At 42.0% G+C, this 26,400-nt stretch overlaps 1 protein-coding gene across 4 annotated transcripts in view; it reads right to left on the bottom strand.

The window, feature by feature from the left end:
• The window catches only part of GPR155 (G protein-coupled receptor 155), a 38,272-nt gene extending 17,663 nt beyond the window's left edge, over positions 1 to 20,609 (bottom strand). For 3 of the 4 annotated variants that reach the window (XM_070934755.1, XM_070934605.1, XM_070934681.1), the window contains exons 1-6: positions 20,524 to 20,607; positions 17,342 to 17,846; positions 11,461 to 11,860; positions 8,966 to 9,131; positions 5,949 to 6,104; positions 141 to 224 (exon numbers count right to left, since the gene is read on the bottom strand). In XM_070934755.1, coding sequence (XP_070790856.1) covers positions 141 to 224; positions 5,949 to 6,104; positions 8,966 to 9,131; positions 11,461 to 11,860; positions 17,342 to 17,804 — 1,269 coding nt within the window. In that variant the 5' untranslated portion in view covers positions 17,805 to 17,846; positions 20,524 to 20,607. Of the gene's footprint in view, positions 1 to 140; positions 225 to 5,948; positions 6,105 to 8,965; positions 9,132 to 11,460; positions 11,861 to 17,341; positions 17,847 to 20,523 lie in introns of all 4 variants that reach the window. The other variant, XM_070934830.1, reaches the window with a different exon arrangement.
• Positions 20,610 to 26,400: the final 5,791 nt, after the last annotated feature.

The following is a 26,400-nucleotide window of genomic DNA, read 5'->3' as shown; positions in this document are numbered from 1 at the left end:
AACAAAGTGAAAACCTGCTTGAGCAGAGTGCTTGCATTGTGTACCTTCTGTGAAAAAAATAATGCTGTCTGCAAACTACAAAACAACCATTCTTGGGGGGAAAATAAATATTTAGGGATATCATTCTCCATTTCACTGACCTGAGCAATGAGTAAGTTAGTTGTAAGCATATGCGGAAGTTGCTTGTATTTTTTACTCAAGAGAATAACCCCGAGGGACCAGATCTGAAACACAGAATGAACACAAGCTTTCACTTCTCCTAAATAATTATAAAATATTCCACCAAGGTTTTTATTTCAGTGACATTCAAATACCTGCTAAGGGATTTTCCTTGGCATTAGTGGTATTTCCATAATGGGCTCAGGTATCCTTACAATGAAGCTGAAAATCAGTCTCCTCTTTGTGCTGGGATTCTCATTTTTTCTAAGCTAGCTAATGAACCCTGGACTGGCCCTCCCTTCCACCTTGGACTTGGATGTACAAGGTGTACAAGAAAGCCGACCTGTTAGCATTGCGAGACTCCCCCTCTCGCAAGCCTGGCCCTCGACTTTATCGAGGGCCTACCTCGATGACGGGTTTTGGAACCCCTAGAGGTGGCATGTAGCAAAAAGGAGAGTGAGGGGTTTTTTGATTAGGATTTGTGCAAAGTTTTTAAGGGATTTTAAGAATGGGTGGGTAGGACCTGGGGGGTCCATAGAACCTCAGAGCGGCAGAGTGGGTCTGAGGGTCATGGCGGGAGGAAAGAGGGATGGGGGCTAGATAGGGAGCGGGGGACGAGGTAAAGGGCCATTCCATCGAAATAGTGGGTGGGAGCGGCAGATATGGCAGGCGCAGGGGGCCGTATCATGTTTGGGGAGTACGCACTCGCTGTTTGCGAGCGGTGGCGTGCTCCGGCCCCCAAGGCGCTTCTTGTATCCCAGGTTGTGCGGAGTCTCAGGGCCTGGCCCTCCAGCTGTTGTTGTGCAATGCCAGGTCTGCGGTTAATAAAGCCCCCCTCATTCATGACTTCGTGCAGGAGGGGGGTGCGGACCTGGCAGGGATTACGGAGACCTAGTTGGGCCATGAGGGGGGGTTCCCCTTGTGGAGATGTGCCCACCGGGCTTCCACGCATTTCATCAGCCGAGGGCCCAGGGGAAGGGCGGAGGGGCAGCGGTGATTATTAAAGGAAGTCTTAGTCCGAAGGAGGCCACTGTTCCTCAGATAGCCGGTTGTGAGTCCCTCTTTGTGAAGTGGGGTCATGGGGTGCAGATGGGTTTGCTGATTGCATACCTGGCTCCCTGCCACGTAGCAGCAGCCCTGCCTGAGGTGCTCGACGTAATAGCCGGGGTGGCGGTGGACACCCCCAGGCTTATGGTCATGGGGGATTTCAACCTGCCATCCGTCGGTGAAACGTCGGAAGCAGCCCGGGAGTTCATGGCTTCCATGACGGCCATGGACCTGACCCAGTTAATTCATGACCCCACCCACATCGGGGGACACACGCTGGACTTGATTTTTGTCTCTGGTCAGTGGTTGAATGATCTCACAATAGGGGACCTAGTCATTAAGCCCTTGTCATGGACAGATCATTCGCTCCTTCAGCTAGACTTTCGAACCGCTTCCCCTTGCCGCAGGGAGACGGAACCGACCAGGTGATTCCATCCCAGGCGCCTGATGGACCCTGAGAGGTTCCTGACGGAGCTTGGGCCATTCCCAGAGGCTCTGACTCACGGCTTGGCTGAGGAACTGGTGGCCGCCTGGGATAGTGCGGCTGCCGGAGCCTTGGACCGCGTCGTGCCTTTACGGCCTCTGACTCGATGCCGTTCTCAACTGGCTCCTTGGTTCTCCGAGGAGCTGAGAGAGATGAAGCACCGGAAAAGACGCCTAGAAAGCGATTGGAGGGCCAGCTGCACTGAATCTGACCGAACACTGGTGAGGTCTTATATCAAGACCTACCTAGTGGCAATAAAAGTGGCAAAATTTAATTATGCACTCTTATTGCATCTGCAGAGAACTGCCCAGCCGTCCTGTTTAGGGTGACCCGCTCTCTACTGCAGGTAGGAGCGAGGGAGGATCCCTTGCAGGGTAGAGCTGAGGATTTTGTGCAATATCTGCATGATAAAATCGCTCAGATTCGGGGCGGCCTGGACTCCAACTGGGTAGCCTCGGACGGGATGATGGAGGTGAGTCTTGAGAATGTTATCTGGGAGGAGTTTGACCCTGTGACTCCTGAGGACGTGGACAGGATTCTGGGGAGGCTTAATGCTACCACATGTTTATTGGACCCGTGTCCCTCCTGGTTGATGCTGGCCTCCCGGGAGGTTACACAAGGCTGGTTTCAGGAGATTATCAACGCTTTGTTGAGTGAGGGCGTCTTCCCATCCGCCCTGAAAGACGCAGTGGTGAGGCCCCTCCTCAAGAAGCCTTCCCTGGAGCCGGCTGTATTAGCTAATTATTGTCCTGTCTCCAACCTCCACTTCGCGGTGAAGGTTGTTGAGAGTATGGTGGCGAGACAGCTTCCTTGGTTCCTGGATGAAGCTGTCTACCTAGATCCGTGCCAGTCGGGCTTCAGAGCAGGTTACAGCACGGAAACGGCATTGATCGCATTGGTTGATGATCTCTGGAGGACCTGGGACAGGGCTTGTTCCTCTGTCCTGGTCCTCCTAGACCTCTCAACGGCTTTTGATACCATCGATCATGGTATCATGCTGTGTCGGCTAAAGGGAGTGGGAGTGGGGGGCACCGTGTTACGGTGGTTCTCCTCCTTCCTCTCTGACCATACGCAGTCTGTGTTAACGGGGGGGCAGAGGTCAACCCCGAAGTTCCTCACTTGTGGGGTGCCACAAGGGTCAGTCCTCTCGCCCCTCCTGTTTAACATTTATGTGAAGCCGCTGGGCGAGATCATCCGAGGCTTTGGGGTGAAGTGTCAACTGTATGCCGATGACACGCAGCTGTACATTTCAACCCCAGGCCACCCCAATGATGCCCTTGATGTGATGTCCCATTGCCTGGAGGGAGGAACAGGCTCAGACTCAACCCCTCCAAGATTGAGTGGCTGTGGTTTCCAACATCCTGATATAGCCAGCTAACACCATTGTTGGCTATTGGGGATGAGATCTTACCCCCCTCAGAGAGGGCTCACAACTTGGGCGTCCTCCTGGACTCACGGCTTTCTTTGGACAATCATATGACGGCCGTGGCCAGGGGGGCTTTTTATCAGGTTCGCCTGATTTCCCAGTTGCATCCCTTTCTGGATCGGGACGCCTTGCGCACAGTCACTCACGCCCTCGTCATTTCCCGTCTGGACTATTGTAATGCTCTCTACATGGGGCCCCCCTTGAGGAGCACCTGGAGGCTCCAACTGGTCAAGAATGAGGCCGCGCGAGTGATAATGGGGGCGACTCGTCGCTCCCATGTAACACCCCTCTTGAGCAAACTGCACTGGCTCCCTGTGGTCTTCCGGGTGCGCTTCAAGGTGTTGGTTACCACCTTTAAAGCGCTCCATGGCTTAGGACCTGGTTATTTACAGGACTGCATTCTGCCACTGTTTTCCTCCCACTGACCGACACGCTCCCACAGAGAGGGCCTCCTCAGGGTGCCTTCGGCCAAACAATGTCGACTGGCGACCCCCAGAGGGAGAGCCAGAGAAGGCTCTGTGGGGGCTCCTGCCCTATGGAATGAATTGCCCCCGGACATACGAAGGATCCCCGACCTCCGCTCCTTCCATCATGCTCTGAAGACCCTATTATTCCAGCAAGCCGGTCTGATGGGATAAATGATTTTAAATTGGGTTTTGAAAGTGGTTTAAAATGGTTTTAATTGGAAGTTTTAATTTTGGCCAAGGATTGAATTGTTTTAATATGTTTTTTAAATTTTGTCTTGTATGTTGTTTTATCATAGCTGTTCACCGCCCTGAGTCCTTTGGGAGAAGGGCGGTATACAAATATAATAAAAACTAAAACTAATCTAAAACTATCAAACCCTTAAAAACAAAGACACTGTATTATACCTCCAGAGTTTCACAGCCCTAGCCCTTCATCTCTGCAAGATGACTTCCACTAGCTTGATAAAGAGTTCAAGGTTTTAGCCCCAGGCAACAATCTTCACCCCCAAAACTGAAAACCCTAGGGAGGGGGGGAAAAGCGGCAGGGGAACAGAATACAACAAACATTGACTTCTCTTTTTTTCCCTTGGCCAAATAAGCTTCTTATTTAATAAGCTGGACATGCTTGTTTTTCACCTGTTAGTGAAATAGCATACAACTTGTTCCTTAGTAAGATAAGCGAGTGCTTAACTGGGAAAGGGTCCAGTGGTGAGCTGCCCCTGATTCGGACTGGTTCGCAAGAACCAGTAGTAAAACCGGAAGGAGGCTCCGCCCACTGACCCTGACGTCATCATAGGTGATCTGCACATGCGTAGAAGAGCGCACACGGCCACGATACAAACCGGTAGTAAAAGTAAGTAGAACCCACCCCTGAAAGAGTCTGAGTCAGGGGTGGGATGGGATCCTACTGGTTGAACAACTGGTTTGCTGAGCTGCACGCACGTGCGCAGTTTCCATAAAATTGAACTTCCGCATTGCCAACAAGGAAAGGAGCAAGGAAAACAACTGAAGAGGGCCAATTCAATCTGCCACCCCCGATCAGCTGGGCTTCAGAAGCAGAAATAAAGGTCAGTATAACCCGGGGGCGGGCGGGCAGGCCCACTTTCACAGCAACAGAGAACCAGTTCCCTCTCGGCAGGAAGTGGGAACTACTGGTTCAGCCAAACTGGTCCAAACTGTAGAATCCCACCACTGGTCTGAGTGGAATTGACCTTATTCTATTGTAAAACACAAGATTCCCCTCCCCCCAAGAAAGTCAGGAATCTTGAAGATTCATCTGTTGAGCTGTCAGTCACATTAGACAGAAGACCACTTGTGGGTGCAAGAGAAGAGCTTCTTTCAAAAAGCTGTTGAACAGAAAAGGGGAAAAAAAACCCTCTTCAATTTCTCTTTTTTTTAAGCTTCTGCCTTTTGTTGCCTCCTAACCAGGATGCTTTGTCATGTTCAATAATGAGGTTTTATTTTCTTCTCATAAAGAACAGGATGATGCATAACATAACAGAAATGCAGCATGAATGGTGTGACAATTATTAAAAAAAAACAAAAAACAAAATCTATGGTAATAATTTATCATCATGATTAGCTTTGTTAATATTCTTCAAAGTCTTATATATGATTTATTGAGTTATATACTCCATTTCATGAGGAGTTCGAGACAATGTATATTGCATTCCCTGCTATTTTTCCCCTTACAACAATAATCCGGGGAAGTAGTTTAGCCTGAGTGAGAGAGAATGATTGGTTCAAAATCAACCGATGAGCTTCTGAGGCCAAAGACTGACAGAATCTGAACCTCCCTTCTTCTTTTCTAACACATTAATCTTCATATCTGTTAAAAAAAATTTAACTTTGGTCTTTGGAAAGAAGAGGGAGGGGAAATGTTTGCAAAGTAGAAAGCGTGAGAAAGAGATTCAGAAACAGCTACAGCCTCATTTTATTGCTCTGAAAAAAAGGACAATGATGGTTTTGAACAGGCTTGCAAGATTCTGCAAATGTATCCTATAAGCAATAAGATAATAATTCCTGCCATGACTATTCTTTGACCTGGGCTAACCTAAAGGGCTGACAACATAATTGGGATTGCTAGTTCCTATTACTCGGCTTCTCCTCAGGCAACAGACTAAAATAGAAACCAGTGGCACAATTCTGTACTGTACGTATTTACAAGTAATTTAATCCAAACTGCATCTCTGACGCACAATAAAGCAATTTGCTCCATTATGCCCAGGATATGCCCAAATTATCCCCAGTTTAAGAACCACTGCTGTAGAACCCGTTTTAAACGGGACTATTAGAATCAATTTTTTATTTTCCTCCCCATCTTTTAAACACAGAATAGCACAGTTCTGATTAACGTGATACTCACCAAAGAGACCAGACTAACAATGCTAATATCAAAACTAACGTTCTGAATTGCTGCTGACAGTCTGTCTGGATCCATAGAGGGAATGGTCAATAGCCACGCGGAAACATACATGATGGGGGCAGACACGAAAGTACTGATCACCATTCCAGAAGTTATCTGCAATCACAAATCAAATTAACTTTATGTAGGACATGTAATAAAGCAATGAAATATTGGAGTAGGATTCATATTCTTAAAGATTCTTAAAGTGAATATAAAGAAAAAAACAAACTTTTCTTTTGGGTTTATTGGAAAAAGACTTGGAAAAAAAATTTGGAACTTTGATTTTATATAAATTGACAGCAGCAAGATTACTTTATGCACAAAAATGGAAGGATACTTCAATTCCCACAATGGATGAATGGCTGCAAAAGTTGATGGAGTTAGCACAGGTGACTAAATTGACTGTTCTGATAAAAGAAAAAAAACACAATTACTTTTGTTTCTACCTGGAAATCACTTCTGCACTTTGTGCTTGAGGTGTAGGAAAAAATGAAAAAATGATTTTGGGTTTTACTGATTCAATAGATTTGTTATAGAAATGGGTAGTTTATACTATTAAGTAAAAGTAAAAAGTTGAGGTTTGATGTTACTATCTTATTCTACTGCACCTAGGAAGTCAATGCCTTTTCTTTCTTTTTCCCTTCTTTTCTAACACTTTTCCCTTCCCTTTTCCCTCCCTTATTTTTCCTGTCAATTGCTTTTGTATTTTATATTATAAACTAATAAAAAGGGTAACTAAGACAAATCAAAGTAACTGCACATTTCCATACTTTATTACATGCCCAACAAACGGGTATATTTTCTAATACATTGTTTATTCTCTGTGCCAGCTTCCTCTTTCTGAGTTACTACAGAGGTAAACATATTAGTCTGCAGAAGAAAACCATTATTCCACAGGTTGATTATAAAAACATTTTTATTCTCCCTTTTATTTTACTGGGACAGTATTTTTACAAGTACTCCATGACTTACGATCACCATTGGGATCAGAATTTCTGTTGCTGAGTTAGGTAATTGAGATGTGTCCAATTTTATTACATTTTTACCATGCCTGTTAAGTGATTCCCTGTGGTTCTTAAATGAATCACACAGTAATTAAAAGAATCCATCTTCCCTCACTGACTTTGCTTGTTAGAAGCCAGTTGCAATCACCATAAGTGCAAGGATCAGTAAGTCAGTCACTTTTTTCAGTGCTTTTGCAACTTTGGTCATTAAACAAATCATTGTTGAGGATTATATATGTACTTTTGCATGCATTCCATGTCCCCTTAAACTAGTAACAAACAAGAAAGTACAGATGTTCCTGAAATCTTGAGGAATTATTACCATTACTTATTTCTTTTCCTGGCCTAAAAAGCTACCAAAATATTTAAGTGAAGATTGTGCCATCTGAAATAAGAGATTTCTGGTGACTTCTGTTTCTGGTGGCTTTTAATTTCTTTAAAAATTATCCTGGCGTATTTTTCATTGGATATCAAGATTAAGAATTACAGCTTTTAATAGCTATGCATTGTTTCAGGACCCACAAAAATTCTGCACCTAAGAAAAGCAACAATGACATTAGCATTAGCACTGTCACCAAACAATTCATGGCCAGAAAACATATATTTTTGCGTTTCATGACAAAATACTAATAATCTGATTAGTGAAAACATTCTACTTTGAGAGGTTTATCAGAGGATTCATTTTTAAAAAATACTTGCTTTGAAATCTTTTGAGGTCAAAATCTGAAAGTTGTCTATAATAAAATGACTTACACAGCATCTGCTTAAACAGGTATTGTCACAGTATGATTAACAGCCAGAGAACAGAGGGATGGGAATGCATAAAGTAATAGCAGCCTATTCCAATGGAAGATTTCTTTTTCACGAATAAACTCAGAAGTAGTAGTTTAACCAATAAGGAATGTTATATCATGATTTCTCTCTCTTTTTTTCCCTCCAAAGGGAAATCCAATAAAGCAGGAGTCTCCAACCTTGGCAATTTTAAGCCTGGAGGACTTCAACTCCCAGAATTCCCCAGCCAGCTTTGCTTTGCTGACTGGGGAATTCTGGGAGTTGAAGTCCTCCAGGCTTAAAGTTGCCACAGTTGGAGACTCCTGCAATAAAGCATAGACAAAGCCTCTGGATTTTTAAAAAAATACTTCTATTTAATAACTTTTTGTCCCCAGAGTTAAATATTTTAATATGAATCAACTCATGAATCTGATTCGTTCAAGCAAAATTAACTGCAATTGAAGCTAAATGGAAAAGTGCAAATTTAGATTGAAAGGTATCAATTTTAATGCTACTTAAATGTCAAGCCATACAATCCCCACTCCACCCCAAGACTTCTGAAAATAATCAGTTCTTCTACCCATCTTTTATTCATTACGCAGTTAATTCCAAAAATGAACTTCAAAACAGATGCATGAAACTTCTGAAATATTCATTAGCATATTTAATTATTTTCTAAATAATTAAAATTGCTATAATTTTTCCTCAACTTGAAGAAGCCAGTAAAACTTGCACAAAGAAATTACAGATAGTCGACTTATAACTGCAATTGGGACCGGATTTGATTGTAAATCATTCTGGTCGTGAGGCACCCACATGACCAGACCCAATTTTATGACATTATTTTGTGTAGGCTGCAGTCATTAAGAAAATACTATGGTCATGTGAACCTATTCATCCAAATGGGTGTTTTTTTGCTAGAAACCAGCAAAAAAAGCTACGAATTGCAGTCACATAAACCATGGAATGCTGCATCCAGTCATAAACGTGAGCAAGTTGCCAAGCATCCCAAATGCAGACATGTCACCACAGGGTATGACAGTGGGGTGGCATGGCCTTTTATAACAGCCAGAGGTTCTTTACGAGTTGGAAAGCACCTGTTCCAGGCTCGTTGTAATTTCAAATGGTTGTTAATGCAACCAGTCATAAGTCAAGGACCACCTGTAATTATGTGGAAAAGGAAATATTTAAGAGACATACAACTTCCACTTCCATGTTAAACTGTGTTGCAAATATAGCCACACCCGGAGCTGTTGGAAAGACTCCATAGAGAAATGCATAGTTGGATAAACTGGTATGGTTGACCAAACTCTGGCTCTTGTCTAATAATTCCACCATTTCCCTGCATAGAAGGGGCATCAACAGCCTAGAATAAAGATGGAAAAATAAGTTACTCAATTGTAAATTTAGGGCCCTAAATTAAAAATGATTTTTCAGTGAATCTTCTCTATGCAGGTCAACATTTAGACTTAATTCTAAATATAATGCAGATAGTCCTTGACTTACAACCATTCATTAAGTGACTATTCGAAGTTACAACAGCACTGAAAAAAAAGACTTATGACCAGGGGTGGGTTCTAAATTTTTTTACTACCAGTTCAGTGGGTGTGGCTAGGTGGGGGGGGGGGGACTGATTGTGTGTGGCCAACGTGACATCACTCACGCATTCAGTCACATGACCCCCCCCAAGCCACGCCCACCAAAAAGGTGGCTAAAATTTTTGGGACTTTTTGAAACTTTTTTTTTGACACTCCGGCCCCATATCCAGGTCGGGACGCATGGGATGGCGGTGGTTGTCTCAGCTTTCCCTCCGTTGCCCTTCCTGGCTGAAAAGCGCCCCTTCTCGCCTCTGACGGGCCTTCCTTGTGGTTGCAGCCAGAGCAACCCACTCCGCCAGCTCAGGGCAGCGGACTCAGCTGCAGTCCAGACGAGCCAAGAAACTGCGGGGAGCCTCCCGCGTGTTGCACCCCCTCCCAGCCTTCCCCCCGTGCCTCTGCACCATTTTTGGGCACCCAGCTTACTGGGCTGTCCCCATCCATGTCGCGACTCCAATGGCGGCGGCTTCAGGAGACGCTGGCGGCACAGAGGCGCAGGCGAAGGCTGGGAGGGGGATGCAACACACGGGAGGCTCCCCGCAGTTCCTCAGCTTGTCTGGGCTGTAGCTGATTGAGGTGCTTTAGCAGCCATGAGCTGCGCTTTCCTCCAAGTCTCACAGAGAGAAGCACCTGTTTCTCTCTGCCGCCCACAGCGCTTAGAGGAAAGCACAGCTCATGGCTGCTACTGGGCTGCCCCAGTCCCTATCGCGGCTCCAATGGCGGCATCTTTGGGAGGTGCAAGCGAAGGCTGGGAGGGGGATGCAACACGTGGAGGGCCAAGTCCGCTCCCCTTCACCTCCCCACACTTGTTTACCTGTCCCAGAGAGCTTGGGCTACGCCTCCCTCCAACCCAGCTGCCTTCCTTGCTGGCGTTGCTCCTGAGCGAACTCTTCTGTCCTCAGCTGTTGCAAAGAAGCGGCAGCTCTGGGTGTGCCATGCCCGTTTCGTTCTCTTTGAAAGCCGCTTTGCACTTCGTTTGCAAAGCAGCTCTCAAAGAGAAAGAAGCAGGCATGGCGCACCCAGATCTGCCACTTCTTTGCAACAGCCAAGGACTTCTTTCACTTGGAGCTCCAAGCTGCGGGGAGTGGGGGGGTGGCTGCAACGCCGGCAGCTTCAGTGGGCTCCTTCCCTCAGTGGTTTGTTTTCTTTTACCTCATCTAGACAACTTTGTAATTAAAGGCTGCTCCGCGCCTTTTGATCTTTCTCTGACATGGAGAAAAGCGACCCTGTGTAAGGGACTGAGCCTGCTACTGAACTCGGAAGCCAAGAGGCTTCTTTTCTACCCAGCCACTGGTGCACAGCGCCGAAAAGACCTCCGGTCGCTGCCGCCATCTTTGCGCATGCGCAGCTTTTACCAGCTGAAGGACTTTTCGGCACCCTGTGGCCAGGCAGCTGAGAGGCTTCTTTGCTCCGGTCAGCTTCGGGTGGGCGAGCAAGCAGCGACTGGGGAACCGGTTCGGGGGCGTGGCCTGGCTGCCATTACTACCGGTTCGGAGAACTACTTCCTAAAGTTACGACCTATTCGGTAGAACCAGTTCAAACCGGAAGCAACCCACCACTGCTTATGACCATTTTTCACACGACTGTTATAGAATCGCCATGGTCAAAATTAGGATGCTTTCAACTGACATGTATTTATGATGATTGCAGTCCCAGGGTCATGTGATCATCTTGTGACATTCTGACAGGAAAAGTCAATGGGGAAGCCAGATTTACTTAACAACCGTGTTACTAACTTAACAATTACAGTGATTCATTTAATAAGTGTGGCAAGAAATACTGTAAAATGGGGCAAACCCACTTAAAAACTGTCTTGCTTAGCAGCAGAAATTTGGGGCTCAATTGTGGTCATAAGTCAAGGACGACCTGCATTTTTAAGAGCACTATTTTGCAGCATTGAAGCACAAAGTACTTAAAGACTCTTACCATCTAATAATTTTAAATTCCTATAACTCAATCATAATAAAAAAGGGCAACCCATTTTTCAGAATGTGAAAGAAAATGGTACAGCTCACTCATTAGAAATTATTTTTTTAGTTCATGACAAAGTATTTAAGATTTAATTTCCAAGCATAAAGAAACACAATGAAAAAAACTTACAGTTTAGCCGTGATGAGGAGAATCAGTGCAACAAATGTACCTCTTGTCAGTTTCTTTATTTGGCCAACCATGGTGAGACCCAGGTAAAAAAGAGCCGAGCCAGAAAATGAATTGGCAAGACTGTCAAGGAAGTTTTCCAAATATTCAGGAATCTTTTGTTTAAGGATGTAATTGGAGATAATTCCTATGAAGACCATAAACACAATTGGATTCTGCAACACGTGGAGAAGCCCGAGTCCTATGATCTTCATTTTGCTATGAGAGAGATTCTGATTGTCTTTTGATTTCTGGATTTCACAGAAGATAAACCCCAAGGGGTTTAGCATCATAAGTGATATTGGAGCAACCAGGTAAATGTACTGGAGATACTCAGGATATGTATTTTGATACAAAGCTTCAACTAGAAAGAAAAAAAGATTATGATTAGAGAGAAAACAATATCTACATTTATGGCTGACTGGAAACCCCTAGTAGACTTTTTGCATGAAATGGGAAAAAATGAAGTTATGATTTATGAATTTGATGATTAGGGGGGAAAAAACTGTTACAACATTATTCCCTGCAGAAGGGATGGAATTCCAACTCAAACTGCATTCTATCAGTTGTGCATTCTATTGCACAATTTCTTTTTCTGAAGGTAGGAGGACATTTTGAACAATGAAGAGAAGCAACAGCATATACTTACAACAACATCATTATCCTGCCTTTGTTTATAGATAATTGAAGGTGGCAAATATACCTAATACTCCTGCCTCCTCCTATTTTTTCCACAACAATGCTGTGATGTAAATTGGGTTGAGAGAAAGGGGGTTGGCTCAGTTACCCAGCTATTTTTGTGCCTAAGTGAAGCCTAGAAATCACAGACTCCTTATTTACCAAACTGGCCCTCAATTGCATATTTTATTGGCAAGATAATTCGCTTGACTATAGGATTGAAAAATCCTATTTGCTGAGGAAGGACATGATCTTACCTAAGTGTTTTAAAAACCTTTGACAATATTGAATGGCCTTTGAATTGTAAAAATCAAACTTGGACTGGTTCTGAGAACAGTTATATAACTCCATCTACTTAGAACCTTTGTAGGCAAGCTTGAAACATGATATAACATTCCATTAATGATAATCTTGTTTTATAACTCTGGTCTTTCTCTCAATGAAATGGCCTTTGTATAATCTTACACCCAGTGATAAACAGAAATCAATTAACTCTTATATATTTATAGAGCAGCTGACACAAAATCTCTGTCATCGAAACACACTTTCCAGCCAGGAAAACAATGAGGTAGATAAGTTTCTGGCTTTTAAATTTAGTAACGTTGTCTTTCATCTTTTAGTCTAACAAGCAAATATTTAATGAAATATCAATTTGGCCATCTTTCCTAATGACCTGACCATCAAATGCTTTCAACCCAAATGTTTATTAGCCCTCTTGGCCATGCTGATAGAGATGATAGGATCAGTATCCCAAATCTCTCAAGAATTTTTCTCTGACCTTGATGGTGGCTCTCTGATATGCCCCAAGAAGCTATACCAGCTTCTATCCAATTCATCTGGTAGGAGTTTGCAAATTCCTATAACCGTGATGGTGAACCTATGGCACGTGTGCCACAGGTGGCACGCGGAGCCAGACCTGCGGGTATGCAACCGTTGCCCTAGCACATGCGTGCGCTGGCCAGCTGATTTTCGGCTGGCCTCACCCACACCGCCCCCCCTCCAAGGAGTCTCCACGCGGCCCATTTTGGATGCCAGGTAAGTACAGGGCTTACACGGAGGCTCTGGGAGGGTGTTTTCAGCCTCTGGAGGGCCTCTGGGGGAGTTGGGTAGGCCATTTTTGCCCTCCCCAGGCTCCAGGAAAGCTTCTGGAGCCTGGAGAGGGCAAAAAATGGGCCTGCCGGGCCCACCGGAAGTCAGGAAATGAGTCCTTTCCGGGTTCTGAAGGCTTCAAGGAGGCCTGCTAGGCCCAAAACATGGCATGGGGAGGTCGTGCGTGCATGCGTGGGGGGCAGGGTGTATTGAATTATGGGTGTGGGCATGCACACGTGCGACCCCCCCCCCAGCACTCCACCCACTTTTGGCACGTGATGGCAAAAAGGTTAGCCATCACTGTCCTATAAGAACCTAATACTTCTTCCTTCTCCTAATATTCCCACAACAATCCTATGAGGTGGGTTGGGTTAAGAGAAAATGACTTCACCTAGTGAATACAGGTAGTCCTTAACTTATAACCTGTTGCTTAGTGACCGTTCAAAGTTCTGATGGATCCCCCCCCCAAAAAAGTACTCGTGACCCAGTTCCAAAATTCTGATGGTTCCCCAACCCCACCCCCAGTCACAAGAGCACATTTCAAGTGCTTGGCTACTGGCCTGCATTTACAGCCATTTGCAGCATCCTATGGTCACATAACCACGAATTCCATTTTTGTCGAAAATCAGCATTTACTTTAGGTTTTCAGCCTAGTAAAAACTGGATTTGCTTAACAACTGCCACAGAAAAGATCATAAAACTGGGTCGGATCACATGGTGATCCACTTTACTACAATCACAACTTGCAACTGTAATCAGTGGTTCTATTATATTCATAAACTGAGGACTACCCACATATGTCCCTATAAAAGAGGTACCTGGAATGTCTCGGTATTTTCAGCTGGGACCACATAACTATGTGACATTATTAGCTGAATGCAACATTTCTTGCTGTCATATTAACCAATCGCACTATCTTTTTTCTTATCCCAAGCAATTATGTGGCAAAGTGACTTTGAAGTCACTTTTTTAGGCAGGGTGTATATCTTGCCAAAAGTTTATTGAAATAGTAGAGACACTATTCAAAAGCGGGGATGAGATTAGGCAACAGGATAAGGGACAGTATGAATCACCCGTTAAGTCTTTGAGATGAAAGACATGCTAAGAAAGATCTAAGCCTGTATATGAAATGAATTGATAAAGCCAGTACCAGGAAAAAAAACAGCTAAAATGTTCAAAGTCATAAGAGACAAAGGGTGACAACACTTAAGTTCCACCTTGAACAGCTGTTCATAAGGATGATGGCACAGCCCATGAGATCATAGAATCAAAAGAGTTGGAAGAGCCATTTAAGCCCCTGAATTTAAACCCTGCTCAAAGTCTGAATCCAAAAGAAAGCATCCTAAACAGCTGACTATATAGACTCCATCTGAACATGTCCAGTAAAAGAACTTCTAAGCAACTGGTTTTACTGCTAAGCTGCTTTTATTATTAGGAAGTTTTTTGTAATAATCCTACAATTATCCTCTAACTATAATTCAATTAAAATCGACCCTCCTAGTCCAGGTTCCAATCAATACAGTCCCTTAAGAGATGCTGCTCAACTCTTGCCCCACTGCAAGCATCTGAAGGGCAAATAAAAGGGCACACATAAAAAAAAACAGATCAGTGAACTGTATTAAGATGTGGAAGTTAAAACTGTGACTAGTTCTCCTTCCTGTTTTTTCAGGACTATAGTACTAGCAACTGACCAGAAGCGTATTCTGCAGAATCTTCCAAAGAGGCCCTTGCTTATGTACTGTACATGAGTATCAATGAAACTCTTCTTTTGAGTAGTTAAAGCAGCCATCTCTTTTGAAAGGCTAGCTCAGTTGCTCATGGCTCTGCATATCCACGTGGAAACAGACTGGAGTAACTTATGAAGTAGCCAGAGAAATCTTGTACATAAAAGGTTGCCTTACTGATTCTAAGAGAGACATTTCACAGATGTTCCTGTATGCCTTGAAACAGCTCCTCTGAAGACTTTTGCATACCCTAATTAAAGTTTTAAGGTTTGGGAGGAAAATTGAGTAGGAACAACATTATTACCCCCTCACTATTCTTCATATCTATAGAGTATAGTATAAAGTATTTGTATTTCTTTTTAAAAAAATATGTTGCATTTTATTGCAATTGGTTACTAGATTGCTAGTTTTATTGCAATGTTTTTTTTAAAAAAAGAATATTTAACTATATATGTATAAATTAAAATGAATTTTAGCAGATTTCCCAAACTTTCTCACAATCATCCATCCTAAACAAATACAATTGTGGTAGCGTACTAGAAGATATGCCTTGTATGCATTCTTCTAAAAATTGTATACTGTAGGGGTGCCAAATTGGCAGCCCACAAGCCAGATGCGTCACGCATAGGCCACATCCACCGCAGCTTCGCTAATGGGAAAGATGTTGCAAAACATCACATAATGTCAACATGACGTGGCGAGTTTGATACCCTTGGCATTGTACATGGCCTCATCCAATGCTCTTAACTTGTCAGGTTTTATTTGAGAGAAATAATTGTCCTGTGCACAGCTATAAAAATCAAAAATAGCATGTTCCTGAAAACTAGCTGGCAAATAGTAAAACTTTTTTTGCTACCATATCACTGTATTATACCACTGATTTGGTGACAATTTACAATCACAAAGACAAGATATCACATAATCTGCATACAGAAAAAATGCATATAACGAAAATTATGGGAACTTTACATATAATTTTTGTATAGTATCTGGCCTGCAAATCAAACACATCCACTTGACTTCAACAGGTCTACTTTAAGTAGGGCTGCTACATTCAGTCTATTGAAATCCAGAGTATGAGTTAGTAGCAAGGTACTAGTTTTCAATATTTATTACCCCCTAGTGACGACCAAGATTTTTGCTGCACAGATATATGGTAGTTCTATTTTAAGATGAACTAAATCACAATAGATGTTGTAACTTACAGTGAATGGCCTGCCTGTATTTTCAAAGATATGTTTAACAACTTCTGCAGGAACTCTGACAGAAGAGGATTATGGAAAAAAGAAGACAAATATTTCCATTCTGTAGAAAACCAATTATATCAAATTTCCTGTTTCATCACACTATTAAATAATTGCACCTTACATGATAACCCCAAACTTCATTCTGCTTACAGGTTCTTTAGTTAGGATATCTAGAATGACGTATATACCGGTATATTACTTAGGATTTAATGGTGCTTAAAGGACACAGCTATATTCCATTCTGTTAAGTACCTTTTAATGATAGCCACCTGAACTTGGTTTACCAATATCTGCTTGTGTATTACACTTGAGACTCCAAGCTTTCTTTCTCCAGCTAAGGATTCAAACTATTATTTTCTTATAAACGGCATCAGCATAAGGTAACATTAACTAACTGTATATAAATGCAAACTCTGTGAATCAGTGTAGCTTTCAAGAACAGGCAATATAAAAACGGTGAATACTTTTTTGTATCTGGAGATCCAAACGTAGTGCCTAATGTGCCACTCCCTACAAATGATGAAACTATTGCACTCCTGCGCAGAGAGTAAGTTTATATATCATGTTAATCTGTTGTTTATCCAATAATGGTTCATTAAGTAAAGCATGAAGGTTAGCTTCATCAGACACTGTGAGTCACAGAGCATGGCTTACAATTCATAATGATTGACTCCACACCAAATACTAACTACAGTACAATATCTATCACTTCTTACAATGAGATTTTGGGGTTTGGGTGCAGTTTCATATATGAAATGTTTGTCTTAAGGCTTTCACAGGCTAAAAACACTTACTGTACCTTTAAAAAAAACACCTCATCTTTGCAATATCAGGCCAATATATTTTTTCTTTTGGGGAGCAAAATATATTTTCTTCTCAAAAATTAAAACACTGTACTACAGGTACAAAAAGTGGCCAGCTTCAAAAAAGCTCTTCTCTATGCAGAAAGTTATACTTTGCTGATAAAGTGGCTAATTTATGTCTTGTATTAGAACTCCAGACACACCTAACCCCCTCCCACCAGCCCCAAATATGTGTTTTGGAAATGGGTATTACGCATGACGATTCTAAAGCACTATGGTTACAAAAACATAGAATGATGCTTACCTATAGGATATCCCAGTGCAAAGTCATTGCTTTGAGTAGCAAAGATAGGAAAGAGTCCAGCTTTGCTAAATCGTTTTTCAGGAGTGACTATTAACAATGTTAATGCACAAACTAAGAAGAATACTGAGGCTTTGGCAATCAGGATGCTGTACAGAAAGGACCAATTCACGTTGGAAAAATTCAGCAAGACCATATTTTTGAACAGTAAAGCTGGGAGTGCAAAGCGGGAGACAAAGTTTCCTAATCCTTTGGCCTGAGTTGATGTAATTACATTAACTCTTCCAGCTATGTATCCACAAAGGATAATGCCAAAGCATTGTAACAAAGCTGGAAAAAGCTTACTTATTGACATCGAAGGAGAATTACTGCTTAAGTTCAGTTGATCCTCAAACTTGCCAGATAGACCAGACATATTAGTTTTGGAAAATATATTCTTTGTGTTGAGGTGAGTAAAAAGATCCATGTTTATTCGTCCCTTCTCAAAATTTGAAAAGTCGAATCTGATCTGTAAAAGAAGAAAGGCAATGGGTTTTTTTTTTTTATCATTTTGAGCTGATATTGCATTCTGTATTTTTGTCTAGTGCATTTCCAACATGTCAAACCAAAAGCCATTTTCATATGTTGAATATTTATCAGTGGACACAGAACATTGACTCTTCTTGAAAACAAAAACAAAAAATAAAGTAGGTGGCATCAGGATGATGGTGGAAAGGAACCAAACTGCTTGTAGATAAATTAGTATGATTAATTTACTTCTGGGTAGATCTGCCAACCTAGTAATTTGAAAGCGTGCAAATGCAAGTAGATAAATAGGTACCACTTCGATGGGAAGATAACACCACTCCATGTGCCTTTGGTATATAGCCATGCTGGCCACATGACCATGGAAACATCTTCCAACAACATTGGCTCCCTCAGCTAGGAAACGGCAATGAGCATTGCCCCCCTGGAGTCAGACATTACATTTACCTTTATCAGATCTGAGTGTCTCTTTATAGAAAAACTAAAAACTCTTACAGAAAATCTGTGGGCTGTAAAAAGTAGGAATTAGAAGATAAATTTATAAAGAAATTATATTATAAAATTATAAAGAAATTATTTTAAAAATGAAGAAATTACTGGTCTAGAAACCAGAGGATTATGAGTCTGCATTGACAAAAAAAACCAAAAGGCAGAATAAAAATCTAAGAAAAAGAATTGGGAATCTTTTCATACAGCAGTGGGTCCATTTTATTTGGACTAGTGATATAGTAGCCCAGAATAATTGTGATCATGTCTGCTTTCCTTGTTTAGGATGCCTATTGCACTTAGGAATTCAATGAATCAGGTTTAATTTAGGTAGAAACTGAAATATACTTGCAGGTATGAAATCTAAGTATACTTTCCTATCACAAATAGAAAGATCAAGAATAGCTTTGTGGAAGAAAGTATACTGATTGAAATTGCAAAGAAAAATATCTGCAACAGGAAATAACATTGTTAAAACGTGGGGAGATGAGAGTTTTAAAAAATAAAACATAAGAACCAGCTTATTTTTGAATTTCCTGTTTTTGAAAACCAATTAAACCATCTATCATCTGATTTTCTACACTGAGGCCTGAACAAAATTCTATCTTGGTAGAAAAAAAAGAGAAAAATGCAAATATAATTTTGAAGATATGTCAGTTTTACTTAAAAGTGTATAGAAGTCACCATCAGGCCATGAAGGTATTACAATTACTTAATTCGCCAAACAATATTGCCATTATGTCATTGGGTAATTACAAGGGAAAGGAGTAAGTAATTGCAATAGGATGGTGTCATTTTGGCCAGTTGACCTGTATTGAGTTTAAGAAAGAGATTCTGGAAGGTGGAGAGAAGCCGGAGAGGGAGAGTCAACACTCAACAATGGGTGATATGCCACGTACAAAAGCACAAATTACACAATGCCTTTGTATCATGAGAGCAGCTCTATGCAGTGATTAAAGGTAGTGGACTAGGAACTGTGGGTACACTCACACTCTCTCAGCCCTAGGATAAATATCCTGGCAAGTTGTCTGTGGAGATTCTCAGGTCATGGTTGTCCCAAAGATGTTTTTTCAAGAGGCAACTGGACTTTCTAGATTTTCAGAAAGTCCAGCTGCCTCTTGAAAAAAAAAAAACCTTTGAGACCATCCTGGTAAGCTACTTCCAAAAAATGTTTCCAAGAAAACTGCAGTCTTTTCTTCTAATCTGAAGGCTTATTTTCTGAGATTCTAATAGCTATTGACTCCGGTATAAGTAGTACCCGCATTTGGACTTTCTGAATGCTTGCTTGAGTAATAGCAATAGCACTTAAGACTTATATACCGCTTCACAGTGTTTTACAGCCCCTCTCTAAGCGGTTGACATATCTTGGGTCCTCATTTTACCGACCTCGGGAAGGATGGAAGGCTAATTAATCAACTAAATCGCTACAAAGTTTGACTGATTTTAAAAGAAACGCATCCAGCCCAGGGTTAGGGCTTAAACAGAAGGGGACCGGGACCCCCCCACACACACACACCCTTCCCGCCCGTGCTCAGACCCCCGCCCGTGCTGAGCTGCAAGAGAAGCGCTCGTCTCACTCGAGGCGGCCCAGCCCGCAGCCAATAGGATGGCGTTTACGAGGAAAGGGAACGCGCTTGGTGGCGAGTTTGAGTCTATTTTGCAACCAGAGCGGCGGTGCCGGCCGGTGCTGAAAGTGCAGCAATGGGCGCGGGCGAATGCAAGACTCCCACAGAGCGCCTAGCAAATTCACCATCCCCCGCTTAACCGCTTTCCCTGCTGTCACCGGGCAAAAACAGAAGCTCCCACGGAGGAGGCGCCTTACAAGGCAACCACCTCCGAAATAAACACACACACACACACACCATGCCTTGTATGTTAGCCCCAGGAGTGCCACAAGCCCACCCTTTGGCTAAAGTCCAGTCCGTGAATAGCAGCCCAAGCGTGGTCCAAGGGGAGAAAGCTGGAAGCCCCTCCTCAACCCCACTGCCTCGTCTTGGAAGCCGGCTAAAGCTTTCCCTCCCTCCCGGCGCCCTCTCAATTCCCAGGTTCCCCACAAGCAAGCAGCTGGCTCGGTTTCCACCCCCTGCGAGAGGAGCTGCAGCCAGCTGCGACCCGCGCCTTCCTCCCTTCCTTCCCCGCCCGCGCGCCGCCCGCCTGCAGCTGTTCTGATTTACCTGCCCTCGCCCTACGGGGGCTGCAACAGCGAGAGCAGAAGCAAAGCGGGCATCTCCGGCCCTGCGGGGAACCTGTCGTCTTGACGGAAGGCAGCTCGCGCGTGGGGCTGAACCCGGCTGCGTGTGAGCTCACCGCAGAGGCGGGCCCAAGCTGGCCGAGCCCGCCCCGCGTCTGGGTTTAGCTAAAATGGCGATGGGGTCGCGGGCGGCTGCACCAGAAAAAGAGGGGTGGGGGTTGGAGAGAGAAAAGCGGTTCCCGTTTTAATCCCACCTGCCGATCGCATTTGCTCCGTTTTACCTGATGAGTAAAAGCTTACACCTCTTCGTCTCTGGTCCCTTTATGTAATGAGCTCTCGGCCGTAGACCTGTATTTACTCGGAAGTAATTCCTACATGCCCGAATGGGGCTCCCTGCCATATGACGCGGCGCAGGGTTGCATCCTTGCGAGATAGCCCTGCTGCATGTCTCTGCTTGACGGTGGATTCTTAGGCTCTAATTAGCCTCGATTCTGATTTATTATTTTTATTTTCCAATATCCAACCGATCGTTTAAAAAAATAAAATAAAAACAACTGCTTATCCTGGTAGCCAAACGGGGCTTTTCCCTACTGCTGAATTGAAGCACCAGCGTTGAGTATGTACAAAACTATAGAAGAGGCCGATTCCTGTTCTATTTTTATTGCCTCTCGAAAGCCAATTAACCACCTGACTTCCCTGCAAGGCAGAGGTGACAACACACCTCCATTTTGACACACCTGGAAGTTGCGGTGCCAGAAATAAGGGGGAAATGTTAATAGGGCGAAACTTCTCTTAGCAAGCAATCAGATGGATTGGCAAGGTAGGTTTATGCTAATGGTGAAATCAGTATGAACATGCTGTTTGCCAATTCAGATGCCTTTTTTAAACCCTTTAATGTAAAGGGGGGGGGAAGGGAATACAAAAAGAATACAACAAAGGCATGTTTTTTAAGTGTGAAACAGTTTTCTCACTGGAAAAAGTCTCCCCCCCCTACACTCCATGCTCAATAAATCCATTACTTTTTGTGTTTTAATAAAACACAAATCTTGGGCATAAAATTCAGAATTACATTCACATCTTTAAAACATACCTCCCTAAAACAAATTAGTAAAATATAAAACCAAGATGAAATAATCGTGGGATTGTAAAAGTTCCATCCAACATTTTATACTTAACATCATGCCAATCCTTTTAAAACATTCTCTAGTAGCATATCCAATAAACATGAAAAGTCCTTGTGGAATTAATTGCATGTTAGGATTATAATAGTGAATGTACTCAAGATCCATTGGTGAATTGCTGATTTGTTAATATGAGATATCTGAACACTTCATTCCAAAGTTGTTGCCAAATATCCACTTTAACACTCAGCTTTAGTCGCTACCTTTAGTTGTCTAAAGTAGATGCCAAATCTCATATCTACTTTAGCAGCATAATGTGTGTTTATCTTTCTCAGTCAGCCAACACTGCCCTTCAGCAGTTTTCTAAAAGGCCACTTTCACTAAAGTAAGAAATTAACACATCTCAAGTTTCAGTTTGAAACAAGCAAACCAGCATAAAATTGAAAAATTCTTCCCTCCTGGCTTAATCTGAGCTCCCCCCCAGTTCCAACTTTTAAATTATCCTATATATGTCTGTCAGCTTATCAATACAGTAATGCCTTGTATCATCCAAAAATTGTGAAGTTCCTTGTTAAATATTAATATTTAAAGCTTAATTTTCCATTTTTCCCATTTTATTCAGACAAGGATATATATACTGGTAACTCAATATTGCTATAGAGACCTGAAGGAGTAAACAAAAGCTTAATTCATAGCAAATACACAGGTAGTCCTTGACTTATGACCACAATTAGAGTAACAATCCCAGCAATCTTGGTTGCTGTTGTAACTCTAAACACATGGGTCATTCAGCAGGAAGTGAAGGAGTTCAAGTAAGGAGTATGGGGGTGCCACACTGGGGTTGGGGAGGCTGATTGAGGGGTGCTACAGTGTGGCAGTGAGTATAGGGAGGTCAGGTGGAAAAATAAGCTGAGACGAAATTCTGTGTCCCAGCGCTTTGACTATGACCACAGGGTACTTGCTGTGTATTTTAATACCTACTTATTTTGCTACAACAGACAAGCTGCAGAGCAGCCTACGTCTCTAAACCTTTTAGAAAAACATATTGCGCACTTTAGACTCCATATCTGCAAAAAGCTATTATTTTGATTCAATTACCTCTCAATAAAACATTTGCAATTATTGGCAGACAATTCCACCCTCTTTAAAAGAGGCAGTGATCAGGCCCTTCTTTTTTTAAAAAAAAATGTATTGTAAAACACAACTATCATACATTATATTATGTTACAGTGGTGCTTACCAGTATTCACTGAAGGTTATTAAGACTCTTAACAATTAGATGACATAAACCTTTAAACACTAAAAAAATATATTAACCCTCTTTTTAAAATATTAATTTATATCTAGAGCTAAATGTGGCATTAAGTAGGCCATTCCTGAAAAGGCCAGTGACCTTGTTCCTCCTGGACAAGGTGTTTGAATGGATGGTGATTCATTAGTTCCACGGTCTCTTGTGTGCAATTGACTTCTTCCACCCATTTCAATCCTGTTTAAAAGACTGGCTATGAAATAGAAAGAATCTTTGGTTGCTTTGTGGGAATGACACTGTGTTGGAGAAAAATGGGGAGTGCAGTTGTGTTGATCTTTCTGGACCATTTGGAGACTCTCCACACTATTTACCATGGGATCCTGATTGTCAGAAGTTGGGTTTTGAGGACACTGTTTTAAAGTGGTTCCTCTCCTACTTAGGATGACTATTTCTAAAAGGTGATACTGAGAGGATTACTCTTTGCCTCATGGTGGTTGGGTTATGGAATCCTTCAGGACTTCTTATCTTTTTAACACCTACATAAAATAGTTGGGAGAAGTCGCTCAGAAATGTGGGCTGAGATGACCCCCACCCCAGTTGCCATTGCCGGGAAAGATCTTTAGTACGGAGATGAAGCCAAGCTCTAGCTCTTCCTTTAACTCAGGTGAGACAATTTAGTGCCTGAATCAGTGGTTGGTTGGGGTAATGGACTGGATGAGAGCCAATAAACGGAGACTCAGTCCAGAGAAGATAATGTGTTTATGTGGTGTCCTGCTAGTCCTGGAGTATTTGCACTTGCCCTAAAGGAGCATGTTTGCATTTGGGTGTAGTCCTAGATCCATCACTGTCACTTGAAGTAACCTTGGTAGCTTTGGTATCAGCTTCAACTGATATTTAACATCTATGACCTTACCTGGGCAGAATCAGTTAACAGGGATTATTCAGACTCTGGTAACTTCTTAGTTGGATTACTGCAACATGTTGTTTGTACGACTGCCTTTAAGTCAGTCTGGGGACCTCAGTTGATTCGAAACAGAGAGTCTAGACCACTCAAGGGCCTGATGGATACAAATATATTATGCCAGTGTTTTCCATCTATGTTGAATGCTAATTGTTTCCAGCCCTAATTCACAATGCTGCTTTTCACCTTCAAAGCCCTAAATAGAGCTATGCCCCTACAGGATATGCCTTTTCCCACATATATACCTCCTTGAATCTTGAAATCTTATAATGGGGATCGTCTTGCAGATCCATCCATCAAAGGTGGTGACGTAGGCCTCCCTAAGGGGGAGGCCTATTTCTGTAGAGGTACCCCATTTATGGAATTTCCTCCCTAAAGAGGTTCAACTGGTGCCCACATTGGCATCATTTTGGCATGAGGTGACCACCTGTTTTCCCAAGCTTTTGAATTGTATTTTAATTAAAATTTGTATACTTTTTAGTTTGCATTTGATTTCATTATATATATTTTAATTTGAATTGTATTTATGGGTGGGTGTATTTGCACGTGTGCTTGAATTTAGATACCTAACTGTATTCCATAAGATTAAGCAGAGTGTGTTAATATATATGGTGTATTTTAAACAAATTGCCATTTATTTAATTGAGGCCCAAGTGTCATTCAGTTGTCACAGGTCTGCCTTACGGATTTCAAAATAAGCAAATTGGATGCTGTCAATTTTTATTGCAAGTAGTCCTCACTTAATGATCACTTGTTTAGTGACTGTTCAAAGCTACATTGGCGCTGAAGTGATGACCAGCCCTCATGGTCACGTGGTCGCCATTTTCAATCTTCCCAGCTGACTTCCGACAAGCTAAGTCATTGGAGAAGCCAACAGGGGGATTCACAAATCATGGTCATGTGATGTCTTGCTTAATGGGTGATTTATTTACAGACAACCAGGCCTCATTGCTAATGAGATGGTCATATGACCACTTTGCTTAGTAACGGAGTCCCTGGTCCCAGTTAAGGTTGTTAAGCAAGGACTACTTTTCCATTGTAGAGATCTAACTAAAAACAAACAAAAGAGCACCATCTAGTGGTCAGTTTTAAATGTGAAGCAGGCAACTCAAAAGAGTTTTATTAAAACCAGACTGGTAGATGTTTTAAAATGAAAAGTAGAATCTTAAGCTCATATAAATTTTATATGTAAATTAAATTTCTTAAACAGCTAAATAAATTTTTTTGGTGGAGATCATACAATTCTGAGAGATGGGAAGAATGATATTATAAGTGAACTGGCACTATCAAAGAGGACTGCACTGAATTTACCCATGGTGTATACAGTCCCACTGAAGCAGTGGTGGGATTCAGAGAATTTAACAACTGGTTCTCTGCCCTAATGATTTCTTCTAACAACCAGTTCACCAAACTGCTCAGAAAGTTAACATCCAGTTCTCCCGAAGTGGTGTGAACTGGCTGAATCCCACCACTGCACTGAAGTATATGTGCTTTGCTAGCCACTTAATAATGAGATTCTAAACCATAAAGGTTATCAACCCACATTTTGTATATAACAAACACAAATACAGCTGCATCTGACAAACCTTTAAATCATTTTAATTTTTATTCCTTTGTACATGCAAGAAATTCACTTGCCATTTAGTTTCTCATGTACTTTAAGATAAGCATGTTAATAACCTAAAGTCAAATAGAAACAACCTTATTTACAATATAGGCATGTTCTATTCCATGATTTATGTGCAATTTTATAAGAAGGGTATGGATCATATATTTAAAATGCATATCCTGTTATTTCACAAATGATTTGATTCATTCATATGAACAGGATTTAAACTTTGCTTTTTTCAAATTTTAAACACATCCATCTCAAATTTCCATGAATTCATCCATCCAAGATACTGCTAGAATAAAGATCTTAAAATTGCAGTCTGGTAAGTCTTTTGCAATTCATTATATTGTATTTCTGTACAGTAAGGTAAGATGCTATATAGTGAATACTGTGGGTTGTATGTTGCTTGAATATCACACATGATAAAGTATAAATGTTGTATTTGAAATTCACAGTGGAGACAATCAGTTTTAGATCTTGTTTCTTTTCAAAGCTGCCATTTAGACTCAAGGCACCAAGCTGTTTTAAGGCACCAGGGATGAAAATCTGATTTTATTTTTTCCCCTGTTTGCTTATCGTGCATAAATAAATATGTACTCTAAAACATCTATACTAAAATGTGTTAAACATGTTGTTTTTAAAATATATCTGGTGAAAGAAAAAGAGGTGGTTTACACAACCAAAACAAATCTCTTCTCCTTTGAAACATTTTCTTACAGTATTTAGCATAAATTCTTTGAGGAAGATTCCTATAGAAGATAAAGTGCTAACAAATTATCCTCTGAGAAAGAGAGAAGACCATGTTTCTCTCTGAAGGCCACATCTGCACGTTAAGGCTTTGGTTGGAATTTTAGATTTTATTGCACTAGAAGTAAATTTGCCAAGTTAATTCTTTGACTGATTAATGGTTAAAAAAA

This window comes from Pituophis catenifer, unplaced genomic scaffold (assembly GCF_029215685.1).
Source record: "Pituophis catenifer annectens isolate HBS135680 unplaced genomic scaffold, rPitCat1.0.hap2 SCAF_1, whole genome shotgun sequence".
NCBI lineage: Eukaryota > Metazoa > Chordata > Lepidosauria > Squamata > Colubridae > Pituophis > Pituophis catenifer.
Note: the sequence above shows the minus strand (reverse complement) of the source record. Positions and strands in the feature narration are given on the sequence as shown.